Source organism: Amblyomma mixtum, unplaced genomic scaffold, assembly GCF_055824585.1.
Source record: "Amblyomma mixtum isolate Tamu unplaced genomic scaffold, ASM5582458v1 scaffold_23, whole genome shotgun sequence".
In the NCBI taxonomy this organism is placed as follows: Eukaryota; Metazoa; Arthropoda; class Arachnida; order Ixodida; family Ixodidae; genus Amblyomma; species Amblyomma mixtum.
The window spans coordinates 835334-858671 of NW_028317720.1; the positions used below are offsets into that span (position 1 = coordinate 835334).

General features: G+C 47.8%; 2 protein-coding genes across 3 annotated transcripts in view; one reads left to right on the forward strand and one right to left on the reverse strand.

Annotated features, from left to right (window-relative positions):
* Window positions 1-6983: 6983 nt before the first annotated feature.
* On the forward strand, window positions 6984-16045 carry LOC149324573 (uncharacterized). The gene is made up of 4 exons (XM_089565383.1): window positions 6984-7033; window positions 9945-10089; window positions 14307-14390; window positions 15765-16045. Exons 1-4 carry the CDS (start codon window positions 6984-6986, stop codon window positions 15942-15944), a joined length of 459 nt encoding a protein of 152 aa, XP_089421509.1. The 3' UTR covers window positions 15945-16045.
* Window positions 16046-22517: 6472 nt separating this feature from the next.
* The window catches only part of LOC149324574 (uncharacterized), a 37011-nt gene continuing 36190 nt past the window's right edge, over window positions 22518-23338 (reverse strand). For both annotated transcript variants that reach the window (XM_089565422.1, XM_089565424.1), the window contains one exon: window positions 22518-23012. In XM_089565422.1, the coding sequence (XP_089421548.1) occupies window position 23012 (1 nt within the window). In that variant the 3' untranslated portion in view covers window positions 22518-23011. The remainder of the gene's footprint in view (window positions 23013-23338) is intronic.

Sequence of the window (23338 nt, forward strand, 5' to 3'; positions counted from 1 at the left end):
GTAGGCGCCTCGACATGCGGACGGTAAACTCAGTAGGACTAGAACAAATAAAACGTTATCATGGGAACCGCAAAATTGCACTCTGGTTGTAAAATGGAAGTTAAAGCCTTCAGGAAGGAGAAAAAGTATAGCAAGCGGGCTATATATGAATTGCAATTTAGTCAAGTAATGAAATAAAAAATTTCTGATATCTTGCTTTCATAGAGATATGTAACTCTTGTTGTTTGCGTGCTTTTGGATAACTAACGCTGACTGCCGGTCAAGAAATGAATACAGAGGGCAGGAAAGTACGAAGTCGCCTGAATGCAACAAAAGCAAGCAAAAGATAAAGAAAGTTCACAAAATGTTCGTATCGTGCCGCGGAGAGCAGTGACATGTTCGTTTGCCCTTTCTAGTGCAAAACTTCTCTTACTCCGCCGTTCTTTTTGGGCCCCGCTAGTTTTCTAGCATCTACAGAACTGACGTCGGCAAGGGTAGCGTAATTGCGCTTGAAGACTGACTGCGTAATCAAGGCACACTTTAGGTATCCGAGGAACACTTCTTAGAGAAGGTGGTTTACGGGACCGAAAACAAGCTTCACCTCTGCTCTGCATGGAACCGCAAGTCCCGTAGTTGCACGGATTATTCCCATTCCAGCTAGTGCTTTATAACGTGGCCAAACCGAGAGAAGGGCGACACGAATCCCACACTACAATACCCTCTGGTGACCATATCGTTCAAATACATCCTATAAGACTCCTAATGGGACCAAGTAAACCCTTCTGCGCAATTTCGTCATTAATCTTTCCGAAGGCTTATGATTATTCATTACCCTTGGAGAGTACTAGCTTGCCTATTATTCGACTTGCCCCCTCCCACGCCACAAAAAAAAAACAGAAAAAAACAATTCTTAGAGCCAGGGTTACAATTATTGAAGTGAAAGCTTCACTACGCTAGCTGCGAAGATTTCGCCGGGTCGGGCGCACGGCCACGTCTGCGCATGCGCCCTTTCCACGGCAACCGGTTACGCCGAGCAACAGGTGTTCACCGCGCGCCGTCGCCGCCGCGGCGCCGCGCGTGATATCACTCAGCTGTGCGTCTAACTGCGCATGCGCCGTGCTCTTTCCGCGGCGGCCAGCTCAGCGTCGCTCACTTGTCAGCGTGATCGTGAGCGTGCGCTCGCTTGTCTGATGCACAATGGACGAAGAGGCAAATTGCAAGCGTACGTGCTCAGTACGGCATCAGCAAAGGCTAAGAGAAGCTATGTAGGCGGATCCCGAAGTCGTAGCATGACTCAAGGCTGGCTGACAACGCGAGAAAGAAGCGAAGAAGGCGAAGCGTGCGGCTGAGACGCCCGCTGAACGGGAAGAACATCTCGCTAAACGACGACGACAAGAAAGGAAGAAGCGACGACAACGAGCCTCGAACGAAGCCACCGCCTCGACGTCTGCTCGACAACAGCCGATGGAAACCGAGTCAGTGAGACGGACTAACCACGCCACTCCTCTCAGTGAATTTTGGACTGCATTGAGGCGGTTTCACTAGACATTAATGAACAATCCGTTCGGCAGCGTGTGTGGCATGTACGAAAGACTATGGCACAAGAGCGACTGGAGTCTGGTGAGTGAAAGCATGTATCCAACTCTGAGTATGGCTTCCCCGAATGGGACGCAGAGACAGTTCGTCAGGCCAGCGCGTGTCAAACGTGCAAGGACAGTTTAGCTAGATCTAAGGTTGCCCTTTTCCGCCTAATCCACGGTTATCGTTACCCGGCCATGCAGCTAAACTTACAGCCGCTAAATAGCTTTCGCGTACATGCTAGGTTTAACCAAGCTAAACCATCAGTGCTGTTCAGTGCTCTTTGCACCAAAAGACACCACAGTAGCAACGCGGCCCTTATAGTGTAGCTCTGCGTTGTCTTGCTACAGGTTTTTTCCTCTTTTTTTTTACCAAATTTTAATGTGGTGCCACGAAAAAAGTTCCGCTCAGAACAACGTCTCGGCAGAACCGGAGTGTGATCTAGGCTTTACAGTGACCTAGTAAATCTTGTCAGCTTCTTCTGTCACTAACCTCATGAGTACAGGAAATCATCAATATCGTTCACTTATTATAACAATAGCTTTTCGCCATAAGTCAAAGAGGCAAAAACGGTGCAACTTAAACACTTTCGAGCAGCTGTCAATGAAGAAAGTCAAGAGGAAGAAGTGAGCTTGGGCAGGGCATATAATGCAATGGCACGATAACCGCTGGTCCTTAAGGGTAACGGAGTGGATTCCAAGAGAAGGCAAAGGTAGCAGGGGGCGGCAGAAAGTTAGGTGGACGGATGAGATTAAGAAATTTGCGGGAATACTGCGGCCGCAACTGGCGAAGGACAGGGTTAATTGGAGAGACATGGGAGAGGACTTTGCTCTGCAGTGGGCGTAGTAAAGCTGGTGATGATGATGACATAATCAAGCCCCCTGAAATGTGTGAAGATCTAAGAGACATGTTTACTCTAGCAGCTTGCAAAAATACCAAGCGGCTGAATCGCGGGGTAGAGCCGCAATTCTTTTTTTGTTTCAAAATACGCTTTCGATGCACTTTTGCGAGTGATACTGAAATAAATGTGAAGTGAAGCGATGTGGATCACCCTGGAGGCACTGAATGAATGAAGGTGGCGAAACACAGGAGACCTACTGTTTAAGAACAGCAAGTGAAAATTGCGAGGACACTATGTCAACTAAAGTGTTCAGAGGTGAAAGCCGGGGAACTACACCACACTACACCGTGACGACTTCCGGTAAATGTGACGTCACACTGTTCCCGTGGATATATTAACGTCTGCGTTATCTCAATTCAGTTTTGACATTTTTGACTATAATTAACCAATTACTCTACAGTCATCAAACATGGCTTCTAGGTTAATTTTTTTTCCTCGTATATCTGAAGCACCCATTCGTTTCCTGATATCTTTTTTGTTCCCGATTTAACGCGCTGCCTAAGGTGTGACACCCTCTTCTAACGGACGACAGTATGAGCCATTAAAGGCTTCTGCCTTAAAACGTGCTCCAGCAGCTGCAGTTCCCTACCTGCCGAAGTGGTTGCGGTCGACTGAAAAGTCGAGGTCGCCAGTTCGGACGGCGCAGCTGTCTGGTCCAGGTGCGTCTGTCCATACGGCGCTTCGGTGTGCGAAGCAGGGTCGTAGCCGGGCTGACCGTATGCCGGGGTCTGAGCAGCCGGGACATAGGCAGTGTTGAACATGACGTTGACTAGGAAGCAGATGACCTAAGAATGAAAAATGCCACTGCTTCCATTCGCCGCCTCTATTACGGTGAGGGGTGTCTCGGTTGTCTCTATTCAAACATCGCAGTGACCCCAATGGTAGTTCTCTGCACCAAGTTGGATGTTTCCGTCAAGTAGGTGGTTAATATAATGAGGCGCCTGAATATCATGGAACTGGCTACGGATTGCCGACTCACTGGCAAAGCGGTTCCAGTGTCTTGATTTGATGGTTGCAGTGCAGTTCAGTTTAATGATATTTGAAGTTTTCGATACTAAAAGCTCTCTTTTCCAGCGACTGAAATCTGAATATAGAGTGCTTAGCAGGAGTTTGGAAAGTTGTTTTTAACGATGATGAACTGACTTAGGCCGTCCCCGGGTACTGCTAACACAAATTAAATTACAGAATCTGTTGAAGTAAAAATAAACGCCTTAGATATTGCGGGTCACACACTTCGCTATCCAGTACGTCAAACGGTATGTCACAAGTTTTTCTTGGTGTGGAGTTGGGAACTATGGTGTCCTCTAGACTCTGCAACGTTAAGCTGGTGAGCGTTTTAAATCTGACACGTCAGTGCTCAGCGGCGCAGTAAATTCACAACAAATGCCGCACATAGCGTAACGCCCCAACAATTCGAGCCAAGTATGCCTTTATGCACACACTTTAAAGAAATATGTCACAGTCTCTAGCAGCGCTCAGACTTCATTCGTGGACGTCTTGCTTGGCTGCAAAGCGCGCTACCTTTCCCCGAGCTCCTTGCGAGGTGTCGTGCCAGGATAGCTCCGCAGGATGGTTGCAATTTCGCGACAGCGCTCGCAACCGCGATAACATTAAGGCTGAGCTCTATTTTCTTTCCTTCAAATTTAAACAGCGCTAACTTTCTTTTATCAAGGCGAGAGGCGAGATGTGTGTCAGCACCACCTCTGTCTTCGAATTCAAATTGTCTCTTCTTTGAATTCGAATTCTTCGAATTGCCTCTGTCTTCGAAGTGTCAGCGAATTCACTTAGCTTACAAATAGGGGACGAAATGCAGTCTGCTCGTCTTAACCTACTTTCGCTGTCATCATTGAGAAAAACAAAGACTTTCCTTCCTTCTTTCCTTTCCTTCCTTCTGTGGTCAGTCGTAGATGCGCATGCGCTCACTGTCTTTCTTATATGTTCAACGAAAATACCTGTCTATAAACATAGTTGGAGTCTGCGCCCGTCCTGTGATGTCTGTCTGTTTATTCGTCTGAAATGTTAGCGCTGTTTAAAGTTGAAGAAAAGAAAATGCGTCACCAACTAGCCGCCCAACGTGTTTTAACTGAGCTCTGTGTACGCGAGATTTTGGGCAACACCCAAGTGACGGTGGCATGCGACAAGCGGCTCCCTGAAGCGAAATTTTCTGCCCGCGTCACTATAACGCTGGAACTGCAAGGATTTAAGCTCACAGCGCATTTCTGGTGGAGAAAATGGGTTCGAATGTTCAGGTTCAGCAATGAGCGTGGCTTAAGGTCTCTATATATCTATGCCTAAAGCACACATACCACGTGTCGGCTGACTTTGCTGTCACTCTAAGACGCAATGCTCAGCCACAGCGTAATGTAATGTAATGTGATGAATTACGCATGGTAGGAGCTAAACCTCAACGTGAGCAGCGTTGCGCGTTCTCTCCGAAGATACGAATAAGGAACTCTGCATTCTAGGCCTTTTATCAAGTCGAAGCTATTAAATTCATCGATCGCCTAAGCGATCTTCGAACATGTCTTGACTAGAGAAGTGTTCATTTGCAGAAGAGGTGAAAGACGTGCTGCTCGCTTTTCGCAGTAGACAAGCAGCAAAGAGTCAACGGGGGGTGGTGTAGGGCCTAACCTCCGCGCTCGACACCCGAGCTGTGAAGCACGCCGTAGAAGATGGCCCATGGTCGATTTCTATCACATAGGGTTTGCCACCGCGCACTGATTCCGCACAGCACCGAGGAGCCGCCACCGCGGTCGGGATTAGACACCGCATTCTGGGGCTGTGCAGCCAAAAGCAACGAACGACGAATTCACTCACCAAGACGACGAGTCGAGGAACGGACTCTCACGGAGCGGAGAAAGAAGTGGTCCCTCGAAGCAGCAGCACAAAGGATTATCGCGAAGGACGGTAGACCTCGCTGAAGAGCAGAGCGCGCACAGCTCGAGGCTCGTGGTGCTCAGCTGTACTTCTTCTTTGGCGAATTGGCGACTTACATGACTTTCACGTGGAAGGAAATATTGTGCTCTCTACCAGCGCATGATAATGGCAGAAAACAAATATATTTATTTAGGAAAAAAATTCGCATCAACTGCTTGACTCTCAGTGAACACCTCAACAGCGCCACGAGGGACGAGTGAAGGCAGAAGCGTTTCGATGGAGGCGAAATGCAGATTGCAGCCCTCTGACGTACTGTGCACGTCAGTAATAAAAACATTTAACTGCCATAAACTAGGCACACCAATACGACTCATAAGGAAAGCACAAAGTCAGCACATGCTGCCAGCACTAAACGGTCATGCCCTGATTTGAGGACAATAACAATCTTGAAATTACATTTTTTGCAGGCTCTGGCGATATTCAGAACAAAAGGTGAAACGAGGTAAATTAAAAAAAAAAACATTTGCCTGCTTAATCAGGTCTAAGATGATCTGATGCGCAAACTGGTAGGACGGAATGGACTTGGGCAGATGTGATGGCAAAATATATTACACACCATTCTCGCTTTACTCACTTCAATGAATTCCTCTGCTCTTAAACGTCCACTGGGTAGGGCTCAGTTTTAGGTGCAATAGACGAACTTTAATTCTAGAAGGCAACCTTCCGACATTGCGCGCGGAGCGAAGTTTTGGAAGCAGTCCCAAGAAGAATTCGAATCTGTCACGCAGTATTCGCTGAATTTTGGTTTGTGGCGCAAAGCTGTGATCTTGGAAGCTGCATTGACCAAACTTGGCGGCAGTCGGTAGAAAAATATCTTGAGCATCCTATTCACGTCGGATTAAATGCTCACCTTGTAGAAGGCCGTTGAAAGAGCCGCTGCAATGAAATCGTTGCCAAAATGTGCAGCACAGGCAAGCACGGATAAATACCACTATACCCACAGCATCATAGTTGCACAAAGCATGTCTGCACAAAAAGCCTCCGGCACCTTTCAGTATTTCCCCTGTGGATCCCTTAACCACCTTGCCGATGCACGGCCTCAGTGGCCGCAGTGTTTAAAATCCGGTTTCCATTGATCAGGATAAAGGTGCGCGAGGAGAGGTGGGGTGCCTATCGATCTCGTCTGTAGACCACGTCATCTAAACCCTTGTTCTTTAGTCATGCTTTTGTGCCGAGAGGAAAAATTTAACTGTCGTTCAACCTGGTTAGAAAGCGAAAGGTATGTCGAATCGGGCAACTATATACGCGGCTTGGCGTCGGTAACTTTGATTGCGTTCCGGACACTGGATAGGCAGGCCGCCCACTCTGCCACCTGCCAGTTTTTTTTTCTTATTGGGGCGGACTGGAATCTATGTCCACTCATCCACTCCGAAAAAAAATTCCACGCAGCAGAGAATCCAGCCTTGAGGCCACTGGGCGCGTGATCTTCGGTGGGTTGTAGTAAAAGAAGTAGAGGCCAACCAATCAATAGCGCCGTTCAAGCAGGTGAAACCTACGGAGTCTTCAGGCAACTCTTGCAACGCCGCTCTTCAAGACGCGAATCCCCTTCTCCGTGCGTCTCTCGGCCTGCTGATTGCCTCGCGTAGCCATGGCACAGGTCTTCAGGCAGACTCGCCAGCCCTCCTTGGCATCGCTCAGGTAAGACTACCCGCTTACTATTGCGGTTGCTGACGAAGCAACAACCATGGTTATCTCTACTAGTGTCCAGAAGGCGACGCTTATCACCCGTTAACGCCGAAATAAATGTCAAGTCAGCTGATGAGTTGATATGAGGCTTGCACAGGAATTGAAGAAAAATTTGTTTCAGGAGAGAAGGAATACCGATTCAGCTTTTGAGTGCGCGGTCACCTGCCTTGTGTTCGGTTCGTTGCGCAGGTAGTTAGCGTTCGATGAAACTGAAGGCATTTTCAAAGAACGGCGGTTACGAAAGCGGATCTTTTGTACACACGAGCGTGCCAGCCATATTTTGTATGGCAAAAGGCTGAGCGCCATTCTCGTTGTTGTCACAAAAAGAGAGGAGTGATGCCATTTTGGCACATGAAGATTCTATACAAACTGTACCAGTTTCGCCGTGTGTAACGGTGGGTTTAAAACGATGCGAACGTTATCATTCACGAGGGTCCGATGCATGGAGAAGAGCTCACTGCTTAAGTCACAGAAGCTTTAGTCGGATCTTTCTGACGTCTTAATACCATAAGCTCCACAGGGTATTGAAGGCTATGGCTTGCAACTCTAGAGAGGCCGGTCAGTTTAACAATACCGGCGTGCCCTGTACGGGGCATGCCTTCGCGGCAACGCATGTTGAGGTGACTAGAATTCTGCTACCTGCAGTGCGTACTATTCTGCGTGAAAAACGCGTGATTGCTATTATTGAACTAAACGAACTACAGGTTTACAGCTTGGCTATATCCGGCATCCCACATCTGCTCATTTCTATTCGTTCGTTGACATATAGTGGTGGGTGCCAACCAGTGCAGAGTTGTATATACGCCTGTTCTCCACCTGTGCTTATTGCGCGATCAAGTGCTCTTCAGGACTCTGAATCCTACCGAATCTGTGCATTCAGTCTGCCGATTCAGTACTGAAGTTCGGGAAGAAGATGGTGCAAATATCTTGTGCATCGGCTGAGTTCGTATAAAATCTTTCTGATGTGTTGAGCTCAAGACTGTAACGGATTTTTAAACTTCTATTAGTTCTCCTTAGTTCTGCTCTTTGGAATCTTAATTTTGTGTTGGGGTCTTTTCAAGGTGCATGTATATTTTGGGAACCACGCTTTGCTCTTACTGAGTGAGCATTAAGGCTCAGTGGCTACAGGTAACACGCAGATACACGGCGTACTCAATAAGCTATCCTGTAGACCTTTCGGTTTCGTTTGTTTTATGCGGGTTTAACCCTCCAAAGCAACTCAGCCTATGAAGGACGCCGTAGTGGAGGGCTCCGGAAATTTAGACCACCCGGGGTTCTTTACGTGCACTGACGTCGCACAGTACACGGACCTCTAGAATTTCGCCTCCATCGAAATGCGACCGCGGCAGCCGGGACCGAACCCGCTTATTTCGGGATAGCGCAAACACAGCTCCTATTTTCAAAAGCTGAATTCCAGCGTTTCGTGCCCGATTTTTTTGATGGTTACTAATGTTGAAAACATATTACTAGACGTCCGACTTCGAGTAGAATGCAAACATGAATCCTAAATTTATAAAAGAAGCTAAGGAAAAATACCACAGTAAGCGCAGTTTTGCATCAAGCAGTTAAGGTAACTCAATATTAAGTAGCCTTAGCCTTGTTTTCTTTCTTGACATTAACTTTTATTTCGTGCTTTAAAAAATTTCATTACGGAGTGATGATGCTGACAACCCATGACTTCACCGCCCTAACTCTACATGACTGCATATTGACGTAAGGAACGGCACACCTTATTGAAAAATTCCAAACCTGTCATTCCCCGTGCATTTTACTGTTACATTATACATAAAATGCTTAGTCATAGACACGCTCTCGAAGCCATAAGCGATATCCCGTTACCTGACCTAACGCATGGGTAATATTCTGAAGAGGCTCCAAACCTGTATTTCTTCTGTTATCCCCAAGTGTTATTTGGCTGTTCAATCTCACTTAACTATATATTTGGGCTTACAAATTGCATTCTTAGCGAAAATTATGTACATTTCGCAGATTCTGACTAGTGCTAGATGCATTTCTTGCGTTTATTAAAAGTTGTAGATGATTTTTGCAAAACGTCTGTTTATTTCACGGGCTAATAAAAAAGGCGTTAATTAAAACGTATACCACCACCTATAATTACTCACCGAAATTCTTTTCACTGTAGCTACAGACTTCAAAATTACAATCTTAAATAATGCAGGCATATCCCTTACGGTGCAGCAGGCTGTGGCACAAAGTCTGTTAGGCCAATGAGAGTAGGAAATTTGCTGGAATAAGGTGGTTGCATCTTGCACAGGTCTTGGAGTTGGCGTAGTTTGGTTAGGGGTGATGATGGTGTTGATACAAGAGTTCAAAGCGCGTGCATCATTTGCAACGTCTGAGATTTTTCTTGAAAACCTGCAGAGAGGATACCCTAGGAACCATCCCTTGAATGCATTCTGCATAAAAAAGCCAATTTTGTATCAGATGGGTATCGCCTACATATTCCTTCTTGATCTCGCCTGTGTGCTGCGCGATGTCAGAGCACGATCAGAAATCCAAGGGGAAAACGTGAGGCAAGCCCGCCGCCACGCCATCTATGACAGCCTGTGTGCAACTCTCGGAACATTAAACCCACATACCATACCATACCATACCATACCATACCATACCATACCATACCATACCATACCATACCATACCATACCATACCATACCATACCATACCATACCATACCATACCATACCATACCATACCATACCATACCATACCATACCATATCTTACCATACTGTACGATACCATACCGTACGATGCCATGCCAATCTATACCATCGCTCTGTTTGGTGCCGACTAGTCTAGCTCGAAACCTTTCCATCCTGTACTGCAATTTTGTTTCCCCCAGCGCTCCGCAGAACAAAATCTACCAGGCGCGGAACATCCAGCAGCCCAACCCGACAATGCAGTACCGTCAGGAAATTTTGTCTGCGTTCGTCCTCCTCGGCTTTATCATCGCGGCGTTGGTGATCTTCACCCTAATGAGAACCACGGTACGGCATGTAATCCTACCCTCTGAAATTTCGAGATGAAACACTAGTCTTCGTACTGAACAGGGTATCGAAGAGTTATTCTTCCGCAATTCTTTCTCAAGGCAAACAATGAACCGTAAACGAATTCAATTTGTGCACTTCGCTCGAAGGAACAAGCGGGCACAAAATTATGAATTAAATGTCTTCGGAAATATGTTCTTACAAGAAATAAATTACTAAACGCTTTCGCCGCTGGAATTAGCCTGCATGTTTATATTGGAAACGTAGTGGCGATACTAGTCCTTAAATCTTCTGATTCACAAGACCATCGTAGTATTCTTTGTTTTGTAGATAGTTGCCTGTGAATTTACAGCTACAGCCGCGTAGTAGCGCATGTGCGTAGTAGCGTAGTAGCAGTGATTATTGGCTTCAATGTCCTCCCGGTTTAGTTCAGCTCCTGCGTATGGCGTTTTTGTTTTCATGCCAGCAATATAGAGCAATGGCTGAAACTGGCAACACCTTTCCTCACTTCGGGCAAGCGAAATGGAAAAGACTACTCGATACCTGAAAGCTGCGAGTAATCAGAGATTTTTCGTGATGAGTCTCGCTTTCTTGCGGGTTGAATTAGACGGAAAGAAGCGGTGATTTATGAGCAGGCTAAGAGAATTATATCGAATGGTGTAGTCATGAAACACGACTGCCTCGAATTTTTCAATAAAAAAAAGAGAAATAGTATGCAAAAAGAATATCAGTTTAATTTAATTAGTTTGGACACTGGCAACGAAAACTGTCCTTTGAATCCTGGTTACCAAACTATAATTAGCAAGCTCCTTCCGTGCAGTGCTCATTGCTTATAACCACAGTGCTCGAAGTGTAATCCTGAACGCTCTGTAGAACACATTAGGCGCGCATTGTCGTCTGCTTTAAAGTAGCCATAAAAGTACTTTCACTCATTTTGGATGCTATTGTACCAGTCAGACAAAGCACGTTTAACGGTGACACGCAAATTCTTTTAGGTGGGTTGTTGTTGTTTAGGAATTGTCATCAGTGTTTGTTTTGTAGCCATAGCGGCACACTTCAGTTCGTTTCGTACGAAGCCCGAAAAAAGTGTTGTTCTCAAGCACACTATTTGACAATATGATTTTGCGCAGCAATCACGCATTGTATCGTGCAAAAACACTGAGAGGAACCCGCATGGAACCAAAAGTTCTGATACAGCTAAAGCTTTACGTACAGGATGATGTACTAAGAGATTTTGAAAGCAATAAATGCTTAATAGCTGCCGTTGTTAGTGAAATTTGCACATCACCCGCAAACTATGGCGAAGCTGAGGCTCGACATGAAGCCCGACGACCTAAGGATAGGCTCCAGCCCCAGAGTCCAGCCCCAGAGTCCAGCCCCAGAGTCCAGCCCCAGAGTCCAGCCCCAGAGTCCAGCCCCAGAGTCCAGCCCCAGAGTCCAGCCCCAGAGTCCAGCCCCAGAGTCCAGCCCCAGAGTCCAGCCCCAGAGTCCAGCCCCAGAGTCCAGCCCCAGAGTCCAGCCCCAGAGTCCAGCCCCAGAGTCCAGCCCCAGAGTCCAGCCCCAGAGTCCAGCCCCAGAGTCCAGCCCCAGAGTCCAGCCCCAGAGTCCAGCCCCAGAGTCCAGCCCCAGAGTCCAGCCCCAGAGTCCAGCCCCAGAGTCCAGCCCCAGAGTTCAGCCCCAGAGTTCAGCCCCAGAGTTCAGCCCCAGAGTTCAGCCCCAGAGTTCAGCCCCAGAGCCTAGCCCCAGAGCCTAGCCCCAGAGCCCAGCCCCAGAGCCTAGCCCCAGAGCCCAGCCCCAGAGCCTAGCCCCAGAGCCCAGCCCCAGAGCCCAGCCCCAGAGCGCAGCCCCAGAGCCCAGCCATGTCCAAGCCAAACATACCCGAACCATACCGAAAATTTCCGTCCCGATAGTATACGGGCAAAAAGAACAAGCACCGAGCGCCATTCGAATTAGTGCTGGCGCCAACAGGGCTGCTCCATTTCCCAATGCCTTAGAGCACTCGGTCATCGCTACTCTGTTTCGGGCTACAGATTCTAATAGGACGCCTCCAACGCTAGTTCTTCAAATCGTAGGATTCATCAATTTTTTTTGCGTTAGTGTGCGGTTCATACTCTAGGCGACAGTATTGTTGTTAGAGACTCCGAAATAAAGCTGATTGAGTAAAGAAATAGAGAGGCTCGCTTGAGTCGCTAACAGCAGGTTCATGTAGCCGCACACACAAAGGTGAGCAGTTGGTTCTGGTGGCCTAAGATGTCTCGAACTCCGTAGGGGCGTAAGCGAGCGTCATTTGACTCTAAAAAGAAACAAGGCAGCAAGAAACCTCTAGAGCATAGTTCTTCTCGAAAATGGGCCGCTGAAAGCGACTGCTACTCACGCTGCGAAAGCATCCAGGGCGGCCACTCAGGCTGTCCACGTCGAAGAACGCGAGCGGGAGAAGGCAGTGGCTTGTACAGCAGCCAAAAACATGTCGAAGTCTCGGATGCGCCTGCCACTATTTATGAGACTTCTTAGAATAGACTGCGAGTTTACTAGATTTTCTATCAACGCATATCATGCTCTCGACCACCTAGTAGACCCTTAAATTTTGTTATATACCTTTCGAGAATTTTAGCTCAATGGGGAAGATACGTTCCTATTAATGTTAGCGTGTGCTAACGTCGAGATTCTCGGCACTTGAAAAGGCAGTAAATCAACGGAACAGCATGTTTCCTGTGAAGCCCATGTCCGACATTCTCTGAGAAAAAAATTGAAAATAAGAAAATTGTAAGATAGTCTCACAGAAATTTTGAAGGTAATTGTCCATTCTTTAATGTAGCAAAATCTTTTAAACTGCTTCCATCGATCGCATCAAACAGATAAGACTGCCATAGGAAACCAATGGGGAACGCTTTTGACGATAGCAAAAACGTTCAGCGAAAAAAAAAATGCGTGGCTGCCGTCGGGTGATCTGAGGATATATTGATTGTTACAGTCCGATCTTACATTAGATGATAAAATTGCGTTTATAAATTGTTTCCCCGTGAAAAATGCCTTTGTGCAGAACTGTTGGGTATTTATTATCCGTCATGCCAATTTATTGGAGACATTGCTGCTCGCTGTCGGTACTGCAGTGCATAAAATCAGTTTATTGTATCCAATAGAATTTTTATGGCTTCTGTGCTGTAGAAAAAATACAAGAATTGCGTTGAGGAAACACGGTTTATCATGCATTATTTTTATGGTTTCATTGAGTAATCGCTGAACTGACATAGGCGTGTAAAAGTCGGTTAACTCGCGCACAGCTGGCAAATTCGGGGCTTTACCACAGTCACGCTTTGGGCGTCACTGCGTGTTCTTGCTTTGTTTCCGAGAAAGGCTGCTCTAAACGTTTACCATTCAAGTGACGCGGCGCCGAAACTAAAGCTGCGCGTTGAGCTTGACAGAGGAAGGCAATAAGTACTCGTCGCGTCTTCTACAGTACTGTAATACAATGGTTGCACAAAAAAATGTGGAAAAAGAGTTTTAGTTTGTGGGATTTAACATCCCAAAGCGACGACATAGTGAAGGGCTCCGGACATTTCGACTACCTGGGGTTCTTTAACATGCACTGACATCTCACAGTACACGGGCCTCTAGAATTTCGCCTCTATATAAATTCAACTGCCGCTGCCGGAATCGAACCCGCGTCTTTAGGGTCAGCAGCCGAGCACCATAACCACGGAGCCACCACGGCGGCAGGAAAAAAGTGTCCCGGCCCTGCGGTACTGATTATGAAACGGCTAAAGGGGGGTTACTAAGTGGCAGGTACAAGTAAGCCGTAATGGTATCAGTCTTTCAAACCCGCAACCTGCCGTCATGGTTCTGTAATGAAATTTTTTAAGGTCGTATTTCCCCAGGAAAAAAGCGCTTCGTGAGTGCGTCTTGGGTTGTACGTTCTGTAGTCTTTCATGGGAAGTAGTTCGACTTATCGTTTTGTAGCGAACGCTACATTGGCCACAAACTTGCGATTTCGCTGTGGCGTTGCTCCGAGGCGGCACAGAGACCGACATTGAGCCGTTGCCTAGCAACCGGCACAGCTAGCGGGCGCCGCGCGCTTGCCGCTCCATTTGGCATGACGTCACACCGCGCGCCTCGTTTTCGCGCTCACCTCCGCTCGCTTCGGCAGCTCTGTCGCATGCTTTCGCTACGTATATCCTGGCATAGCCGAGCTGAGCCACTGCCATTTTTTTTCTCACCAGCCAAGTGGAGAGGACGTGAAGGGCAGTGCCCAGAAAGAAGAATTCGGTCTTCCTGAGCAAAGAACACCCGACACTGTTGAAACGGTAAGCCACCTTATGATAATAAGGTGCGTGCTCTGGATATAGACAGTAGAGCCCCAGTTTATAACTACAAAAAGCCATAGAGCAAAGAAACAATTGCCACATTTCGATTTATGAATATTATTACAGATACTAATGCAGCTAATAAAGTATATACGGGCTACAGAATTTTATTTGTTTGAATCTGGTTTTATGGAGTTTAACGTCTAAAGCGTCTCATGCTATAAGAAACGCCGTAATAAGGGGCTCCCGAAATTTCGACCCCCTCGGGTTCGTAAATGTGCACTTTCATCCCACATTACACGGGCTTCAATCATTTCGCCTTGAAATGCGACCGCCAAGGCCGGGATCGGACTCGTGTCTTTCGAGTCCGCAGCCGAGCACCGTAACCACTGTGCAACTGCCGAGACAGAATTTTATTTTCTTGAAGAAGCCAATACTAAAGACAATGATGAGAGTTGCTGCTTCACGGCAAAAGTTGCAAAAAGAAAACACTGCAAAAAAGCGAACAAGAAATAGGCCGTGCACACCTGCTCCCAGGTAGCTTTTTCGTGTCCTTTTATAACTGTGCTATTTTTAAAGGGGTCATCCGTCACCTTGTAGTAAAAATTTGGAGCCTAGAGGTATTCTTCCGCTAAAAGGAGAAGAGCAAACCGTACAGGGTTCAGGTACACCCTATTAGTACAATTTCCAGTATTGAGAAATAGTGTGTTTAGGGAGGCTACGAACATCAATCGTGTATACGAAAATTAGCCTTCGATTGCCCATTTTTGTTGAGCGATGTTTAATTTGGCAAAATATCTATAGTTAGTGCACAGGTACTAAAAGGGGCACATTAGTTTACATCGATCACTTATTGCCAAAATTGGAGGAGTTACTTAAGCTCCACTCTAAGGATATGTCGCGAAAGCGTTATTCAGCTACTGCCCATGCATGCGGATTTCGTCGTTTTCAACTCTACATTCATATATTCCTGCCAGTCCTCATACCAATCCTTGCGTAATGGTGCAGCGGTTAGAAGATGCGCCACTGCCCTGAGATGGCAGGGGCTGCCACCTGTGGTTCTTGTGCAAACCAAGTTGCTCTTTCTGAACTACCTCTCGCGATCGACCAATAATCTAAGTGCCACCAGCCAGTGTGGTTAGCATTCCCACAAACTGGCGGGTAAGTTATGATGACTCCAGAAAGTCACGCGACCCAGGTTGCCCACCAGAGTTGCTTCTCCGAGGGCGGCTGTCTCAGCCACCCTACGCCACCCTGTTAATCGCTCACAACGCCGACTCCGGATTTTCTTCGTAACGAGGTCTTTAACGCGAGAGCATTAAAAGCAAACCGTTGAAGCAGTATTTCCACTAGATACTCATTTAATGCCCGCAGACATCAACCGGAAAGACGCCAAAAGCCCGGGCAGCCGCTGAACGTTCGCCGACGGCCAGAAAACCAACTGACATGGATTCAACAGAAGCGCCGCCTGACACGACGAAGCAAGAGATGAAGGTGCCAACAAGGCACATGCGCAAATCTTCGAAGGGCCACCCTGCACGGCGGGGAGGTTGACGGAGAAATCTCCGTTAGTTCTGTTTTTGATTTAAATACAAGAGCTTACGCTGCTAACAAAAGAAAATCGAAAAGGCTAGGAATTTTATGTCAAAAAAGTGTAGTTCGTAACTAAAATATTTCTGAGGGCGACTTGTCTCTCAGCAAAATTCGACAATACAAATTAACGAGGACAATAAATAGGCAGCGCCCAAAGTCACGCGGATGCAGTTTTCGTCTCCAATAATTTATTTTTATTTGAGTTTCTAATAGCCGTGAAGAGCAAATAAGACAGGACAAAGGAATTTCACATTGGTCTTAAAGCAGTCCTATTCTTCTCAAGCAGCCTTCTTCACAGCACCTGAATTTTGCTTATCCTTTTCGCCGAGTTGACTTGAAAGACTCTGCGGAGTCGTCGGTTATCTTACATTTCTATTACTTGTAGAGCGCATGTCTATTAAACCTGCACGCCCAGCTGCACACCCTCCACACCATCGCACTTCAAGAAACCTACATCGACACGAAACTTACCAGCTACGCCGCATATAACCAACAAACGACACCAGACCATCGGCCAAACACCGCCATCCTGGTCCCTTGAAACTTAGCAGCCATTCATATAGACCTCAGTTACCCCGAGGTTCCGCACACTTTCGTACAGGTCCTACCGAACAGCCGCTCACAAGCCCCGCTCCACATCCTCAACGTCTACAGCCCCCCTAGCGACAAAAGCACACGAGTGGCAACCCTCGTTCGTAAGGTCTGCGCGACTGCACAAACAGGGATGCTGCTCATCTTAGGTGACTTCAACGCGCCGCATACCGAGTGGGGCTACCGCGCAAAGCATGCGGACGTAAGGGAGCCAAAGTGTGGGAGACAGCCCAAACACTGGGCCTGACACTACTCCTAGACCCCGACAGGCCTACTCGCATTGGAAACAGTGTCACACAGGACAGCTGCCCCGATCTCACTTTCGCCCGCAACATCCCAGACGCACGCTGAGTAAACCTCCGCATGAACATAGGTACCGACCACTATGTTCTCAGCACAACCTTCACGGCTGCACACAAAGCCCCCAACCAAACAATCAAGCACACTAACTGGGACGCCTTCAGATACGTGCGCGCCAAACGCACTTCGGCCCCCATAGACGACCTGGACACATGGACAAACTCTCTGCTCGAAGACACCGCCAAAGCGACCTCCACGACTACCCAGGACGAGGATGGCCCCTCTCCCGACGGCAAACTCATACACATGTGGGAGGCCCAGCGCAGTCTTAACGCTCGCTGGCTCCGCCAAAAACACAATCGACCCCCTAAGCTCCGTCTCGTTCGCCTCGAGCGAGAGATCGAAGCTTACTCCATCAAACTGAGTCAGGAGCAATGGCATCAAACCTGCGACCGTCTTAACGGTCAGTTAGGGTGCAAAAGCTCGTGGTTCTTGCTTAGATATCTACTGGACCCAACTCGCACCAAATCCACATCTCACAAGAACCTCACCCGTGTCATACACGCTTTTCAGGGAACAAATGAGGAACTCCTCGCTACCGTGAAAGACAAATACATCAATACTTCCACTGAAATCCCCATCCCTTCAGGATACACGGGTGCTCAGAACACAAACATGGACGCCGACATAACGGCAGGAGAAGTCCGCGCCACCCTCAACCAGATTAAAACCACCGTGGCCGTCGGCGACGACCACATAACCAACAAGGTGCTTCTTAACCTCGAAGATCAGTCCGTCGAGGCACTCACGGACTTCTTCAACCAACATTGGCGTGAGGGTCGCCTTGCAGACACTTGGAAGCATGCCAAAGTGATCTTCATACCTAAGCCAGGCAAACGACTCGAGCTGGGCAACCTACGGCAAATCTCGCTCACATCCTGCCTGGGAAAGGTCATGGAACACGTCATACTCAATAGACTCCACACTCACGTAGACCAAGAGGACCTTTTCCCCCCCACTATGATCGGCTTCAGGACCGGCCTCTCCACTCAAGACATTATGTGGGAAATCCAACACGACATCCTCGATCCGAGACCCATCCGAGCTACACGAACCATCCTAAGCCTAGATGTCAGCAAGGCTTTCGACAACGTGTCACATGCGTCCTTCCTGGCAAACCTCTCACAAATGAATGTAAGCACTCGCACTTACAACTACATCGCCGACTTTCTTCATAAGAGTACAGCAGAACTTCACATTGCATACCTCCACAGCGAGATCACACTAGGCACCCGAGGAACACCACAAGGAGCAGTCCTATTCCGTTCCTTTTCAACACTACAATGAGAGGCCTCCCTCCACTCCTGGAAGAGATACCTCACATTAAACACTCAATATATGCCGATTACATTACCCTGTGGACCAACTCAGGCACTGACGGGGAAATCCAAAACTCCCTCCAAACAGCAATCGATAAAGTACACTCCTTTGTACAGGCGAACGGGCTCGCATGCTCCTCCACGAAGTCCGAATTACTAGTCATCAGGAACAGATGGGTTCGCCTGCGCGTCCCCGACCCCCAAGAAACTATTGTGCTTCAAGTCGACACACATCCCATACCTCCAGTCCGTACCATCCGCGTTCTGGGTATGGTAATACAGAACAACACGCAAAACTCGGAGGCCACTAATATACGTTGTGGGGCTGGTTGGTTCATACTCAGATTTCTTTGTGTGCGCATAAAAGAAATCTGAGTATGGCACTCCGTCCTGTCTACCTTGTCTTATTGTGTCGTCTTTCTGCGCGCATAAAAGAAATCGGAGGCCATTCAGCGCGTACGCATCACAGCCAATCAGATCAACGGCCTTATCCGCCGCATCAGCACCCGCCGCAGAGGTATGAAGGAGTATGAAGGCTCACGTAAGCTTTCCTCATTAGCAGGATAGTCTACTCCTGCCCCTACTATCACCTCCGCCGGAAGGACGAGGAAGCTGGGAACGGCATTATACGTTCAGCGTACAAAGCGGCACTGGGGCTACCTCAGTACGCCAGCACACAGCACCTCCTCCAACTCGGCATCTACAACACACAGAACTCGTAGAGGCACACAAGACCGCCCAAATCCACCGCCTCTCCCGCACTAAACCCGGGCAGCTCATTCTTAGCCGTCTCAACATCAACCCCATAGGCGACGTCCACCCCACGACCCCCATTCCAATAGGGGTCTATAGCCGCCCAGTTATAAAACCAATCCCCAAAAACATGCTACCTGTTCGCCATAATACGCGCCGTCAGCTGAAAGCCCAAGTATTAGATGCCACGTACCTTGCCGACGAACACGCAATACACGTAGACTCTGCACGGCAAACTGCAAATACATACGTGGCTTGTGGAACCACGCCACAATCCACTCTCGTCACCGCCGCCACAGTAGGAGCTCACTCTCCCACAGCGGCAGAAGAAACCGCCATCGCGCTGGCCATCGCTGACCCACGTACGCGCACAGTCCTAAGCGACTCCAAAAGAGCGATACAAAATTACTTCGCAGCTTTCATCTGCCACCCCTCTATATGCTTCCTTCGCGGCTGCACTCCCGACCATAAGATCAACCTGGTCTGGGTACCCGCCCACGCGGGAAACTCTGGAAACGAAGGGGTCGACCGACTAGCCCGAGGACTAACCAACCGGGCGGCCGGCCCCATGGACCCAGACGCCCTTGCCGAGGCTCCCCAGACCTTTGACGAAATTGCCAACCTCCACAGAGAGATGAGACGCCAGTATCCGCCTCCCAACCCCGACTTGAATCGAGCGCAAGCCACCTTGCTCCGCAGGTTGCAGACACACTCTATCCTTAGCCATTCTAGACTTTCACTCATCACGGACGGGGAATACGACCCCGTCTGCCAAAATTGTTACCAGGGAGAAATCGCCACCAAGGCGCACATCCTCTGGGGTTCCGCGGGAAATCCGCCCCCTCGAACCTTACTGCCAGCTCCCTCCGAGGACGGATGAAACCAACTCCTCAGAAGGCCAGACAAGAGCGTCCAACCGCCACTGATTTCGTGGGCCCAGGAAGTCGCTCCCACCTGGGGGCCACACCAAGCCCGCCTGCCATAAATCCCGCCAATCTATGGCAATAAAGTTGTTTCTCTCTCTCTCTCTCTCTCATTTCTTTTCAATTTCGGGTAGCATCGCACAAACTCATGTTTGCTGCTTGATCCTGTCTGCTCAATTTGTGTCTCTCAAAATTAAACTAATCCTTTGCCTTTTGAGAGCACACTTCCATCGTCCTACAGATAAGAGGTAAGAGCAAACTCATGATTGCGGGTCGAGTCGAATCGAAAAATTGTAATTGATTTTAGCGGGTAGCTTTTCTACAGCGCCGGGCAGGGTCCAAACTCGAGGATTCCAACGGCTTGTGCTGTATAACTAGTCCGGTCTGTCAGTTGGAGCAGGTCTTTCCGAATCGAGCTGGTCAGCGTGGCAACCCATGCTCTGGGGTAGGGTTGAGGTGTGGAGGGCCGGACTGAATGTCGGGACAGGCCCAGGCGATGTGGCAGAGGCTTTTTGCATTCTACACGTACCTGTTTCCTAAAATATTTTGACTCCGTTGTTTAAATTGCGAATTATATATAGCTGATAACGCAACGTAAACTGTTTACTGCGTTTAAAGCAGTGGCAAGTTGATCACAGATGGAGTCACAAGAAGCATTCAGCCATTTAATGACCGGCACTTTCACTTCTCCCCTTGAATTAGTTCATATTGTTTCAAAAATATGCATACTCGTTCATATCAAAGTGCATTTTCAATGAGTGCTTTAATCAAGTTCAAACGAACAAGGGCAAATTTGTTCCCTTCGATGGGTAGAAGAAAGCTGCAGAACACTATAATAAACGGGAAGGCACCAATAAAGGGCGTCAGTAAACACATCTGATATTGTTTTCAACTCTGTTACTGTCGTTGTTGTTGTTGTCTTTGTCGCTGTTGTTTAATTTCATTGTGAAATCTGAAGACGTCATGGCCTCCATTTCTAGGCATTTGCAGAGCAGCATTGAAGAATTATCAGTCGCTTAAACTGGCTATCTTTGTTCAATAATCTAGTGCGCGTATAGCACATGAGCATGAAACAGTCTGTTCAAGCTATGTATTCGACTGGGAAAACGGACAAGGGGCCAGCAGGCTTGACGTGAGGGCCCGCTGCTACTTCCTAAGAAAGTCTCGGTGGCATGTACCTCGAAAGGAGAGTGACGACGGAGTTGCTTCCAGTTGCAGCGAGTGTCAGCAGCCGTAGGAGCTGCATGCAGTTTGGTGACATCAGTAAAGAAACGCGCTGCTCACGTAGTTGTGGCGGACGTTTCGGTGTCTGGTGTTCGGGTAGGGCTTCAAACTCTGCCTGCGTCACATAAATGAATACCTGACGGAGGACTGTCTCTCCGCATGGTGGAGCTGTCACTAATTCTAGGCGCTGACGCTTAGGTGCCCTTTTCTAGGAAGTATGACGTTATCAGCGATTCTGTCGCGCCGTTCGTGGTCGAGGTGGGCTGTGTTTAGTTCTTCAGGCTGCATACTCGGAGCACCTGTGGTCTGAAATGACAGATACAATCATCATCAGCCTGACTGCGCCGATTCCAGGGAAAGGGCCTCCGCCATGTCTCTCCAATTGAGGCTGTCCTGCATTGCATGCATCTTGCATTTAATTCTTCAAAACCATGAGACACGATCATGCATCTTTCCCTGAAACGCTAGCTTTAATTAAACAGCGTATAAGTTTCAAAGGAAAAATTAGACCGCCGGAAAGCCTAACGACGAAAGGAAGAAAAATTAGAATAAAATCAGGTACTCGAGGTACTTATGTTTGCAAGTGATTTCAGGCTGGTAATTCTATATAAACAAATTGCATATTATTCTGATACACCAACAAATCAATCTTTAGCTTGCTTTATATTCTGGCTGATTGTTTCTGATCCACATTATCTATAAGACAACATAACTGAATTCTGAGAGAATGTTTCTCTGAGCAATGCATATTGGCTAGTTTTATCTAACTGTGCACTATGTCTTGTTAACAATAAATATGCAGAAAGGAGGGTGCTGGAGGTAGCCAGCACACGGAGAATAAGAATGAAGGGCCCTTCTCGCTTTTTCGGCCTGCAGGGAAGATTTAGCAGGGAGCGGATCGACACAAATTTAGCTGTTTCAGGGCAGTCAGTTTGTGTAGTTGCTGAAATATCCACCTCCTCGCAGTTCAGTTCTGCGACATCATATATGGGGGACGGAACAATAATAATCGCCGAGGAGCCCTCTGTAGGATGGATTTGACCATACTAACGTTAAAGCTCTTTTACTTCTAGTAGCTTCACTTTTTTTGCAAATATTCCGCACATACAAGCGTCACACTAAAATTTGCTCTGGCGTCCGAAAAGAAAATATGTGCTTTCATCCAGTATACAAGAAATGAAAAGATATAAGAGGAGGCAGGAGTGGCGTGAATCAGAGTAGTAGTGAACAGCGAACATTCTACGTTGCTTTGAGTGCACAGTTTCATGTGTGACATTGCGACGAAGTAAACAAAATAATGCATGTTTGCTATCTAATGTGTGAATGAAGGGAAAGTAAACCACTTGAGGGAAAGCAGATGCAGATAGTGTTCTTTAAGTTACTTCAAAATTTTTTGAGCATGTTTTATTGTGGCGGGTATATTGTTCCACATTCTGCGGAATGTCGGTGGTGCCGTGCATCACCCCGACACACGGCAGCTGACCCTCGCCGCCGAAGCGTGTGTTCAGCCAAGTGAGCGTCCAGCAGGTCCATCGGCTGGTCGACACGGTCCCCACTGTGCGGTGGAAGGTGGCGTCCAGAATCCGGAAGAGGTCGAGGCCGTCAGAACGGCGGTGGCCAATGTCACCGTGCGCTTCATCAGCCGGTGGTGGAACTAGGCTGTCGGCCAAGTCCGGCGCTTGTATCTGGGTGCGATTGAGCGTCATCATCCCACCGTTGCCACCGAAATTTTGCGGAGAGAAACACAGGTCACTGGGGAGAAGACCTCCGTCAGGCAGCGATTCTTTCTGTTCCTTCTGCCTCGCACTCTCTGGTGCCTCTCCGCCTGCTGTGCCACCCGCTCCACCGTGGACTGCAATCTTAAAAAATAGAAAAGTGGAAAACGAAACAATGACTATAAACTACAGACATCTTCCTCACAACTGTCTTGTGGAAATCGCTGTAACACATCATTTACATGAATGTTTTACCCACATCTAATAAGACAAGTTTTTTTGCCAAATGCTACATGCCTTCAGAACGGGATTCTCCTGCGATACACGAATGATAGAACTTGCTCACAAATTTTCCCTCTCAGTTAACAATGGTAAGCATGTTGACTGTACACTCTTGGACTTCCAAGAGCCTTTGATTCGGTCGCACAAAAGATTTTGGTGGTGAAGTTACCTACCTTCAAAATTCTACC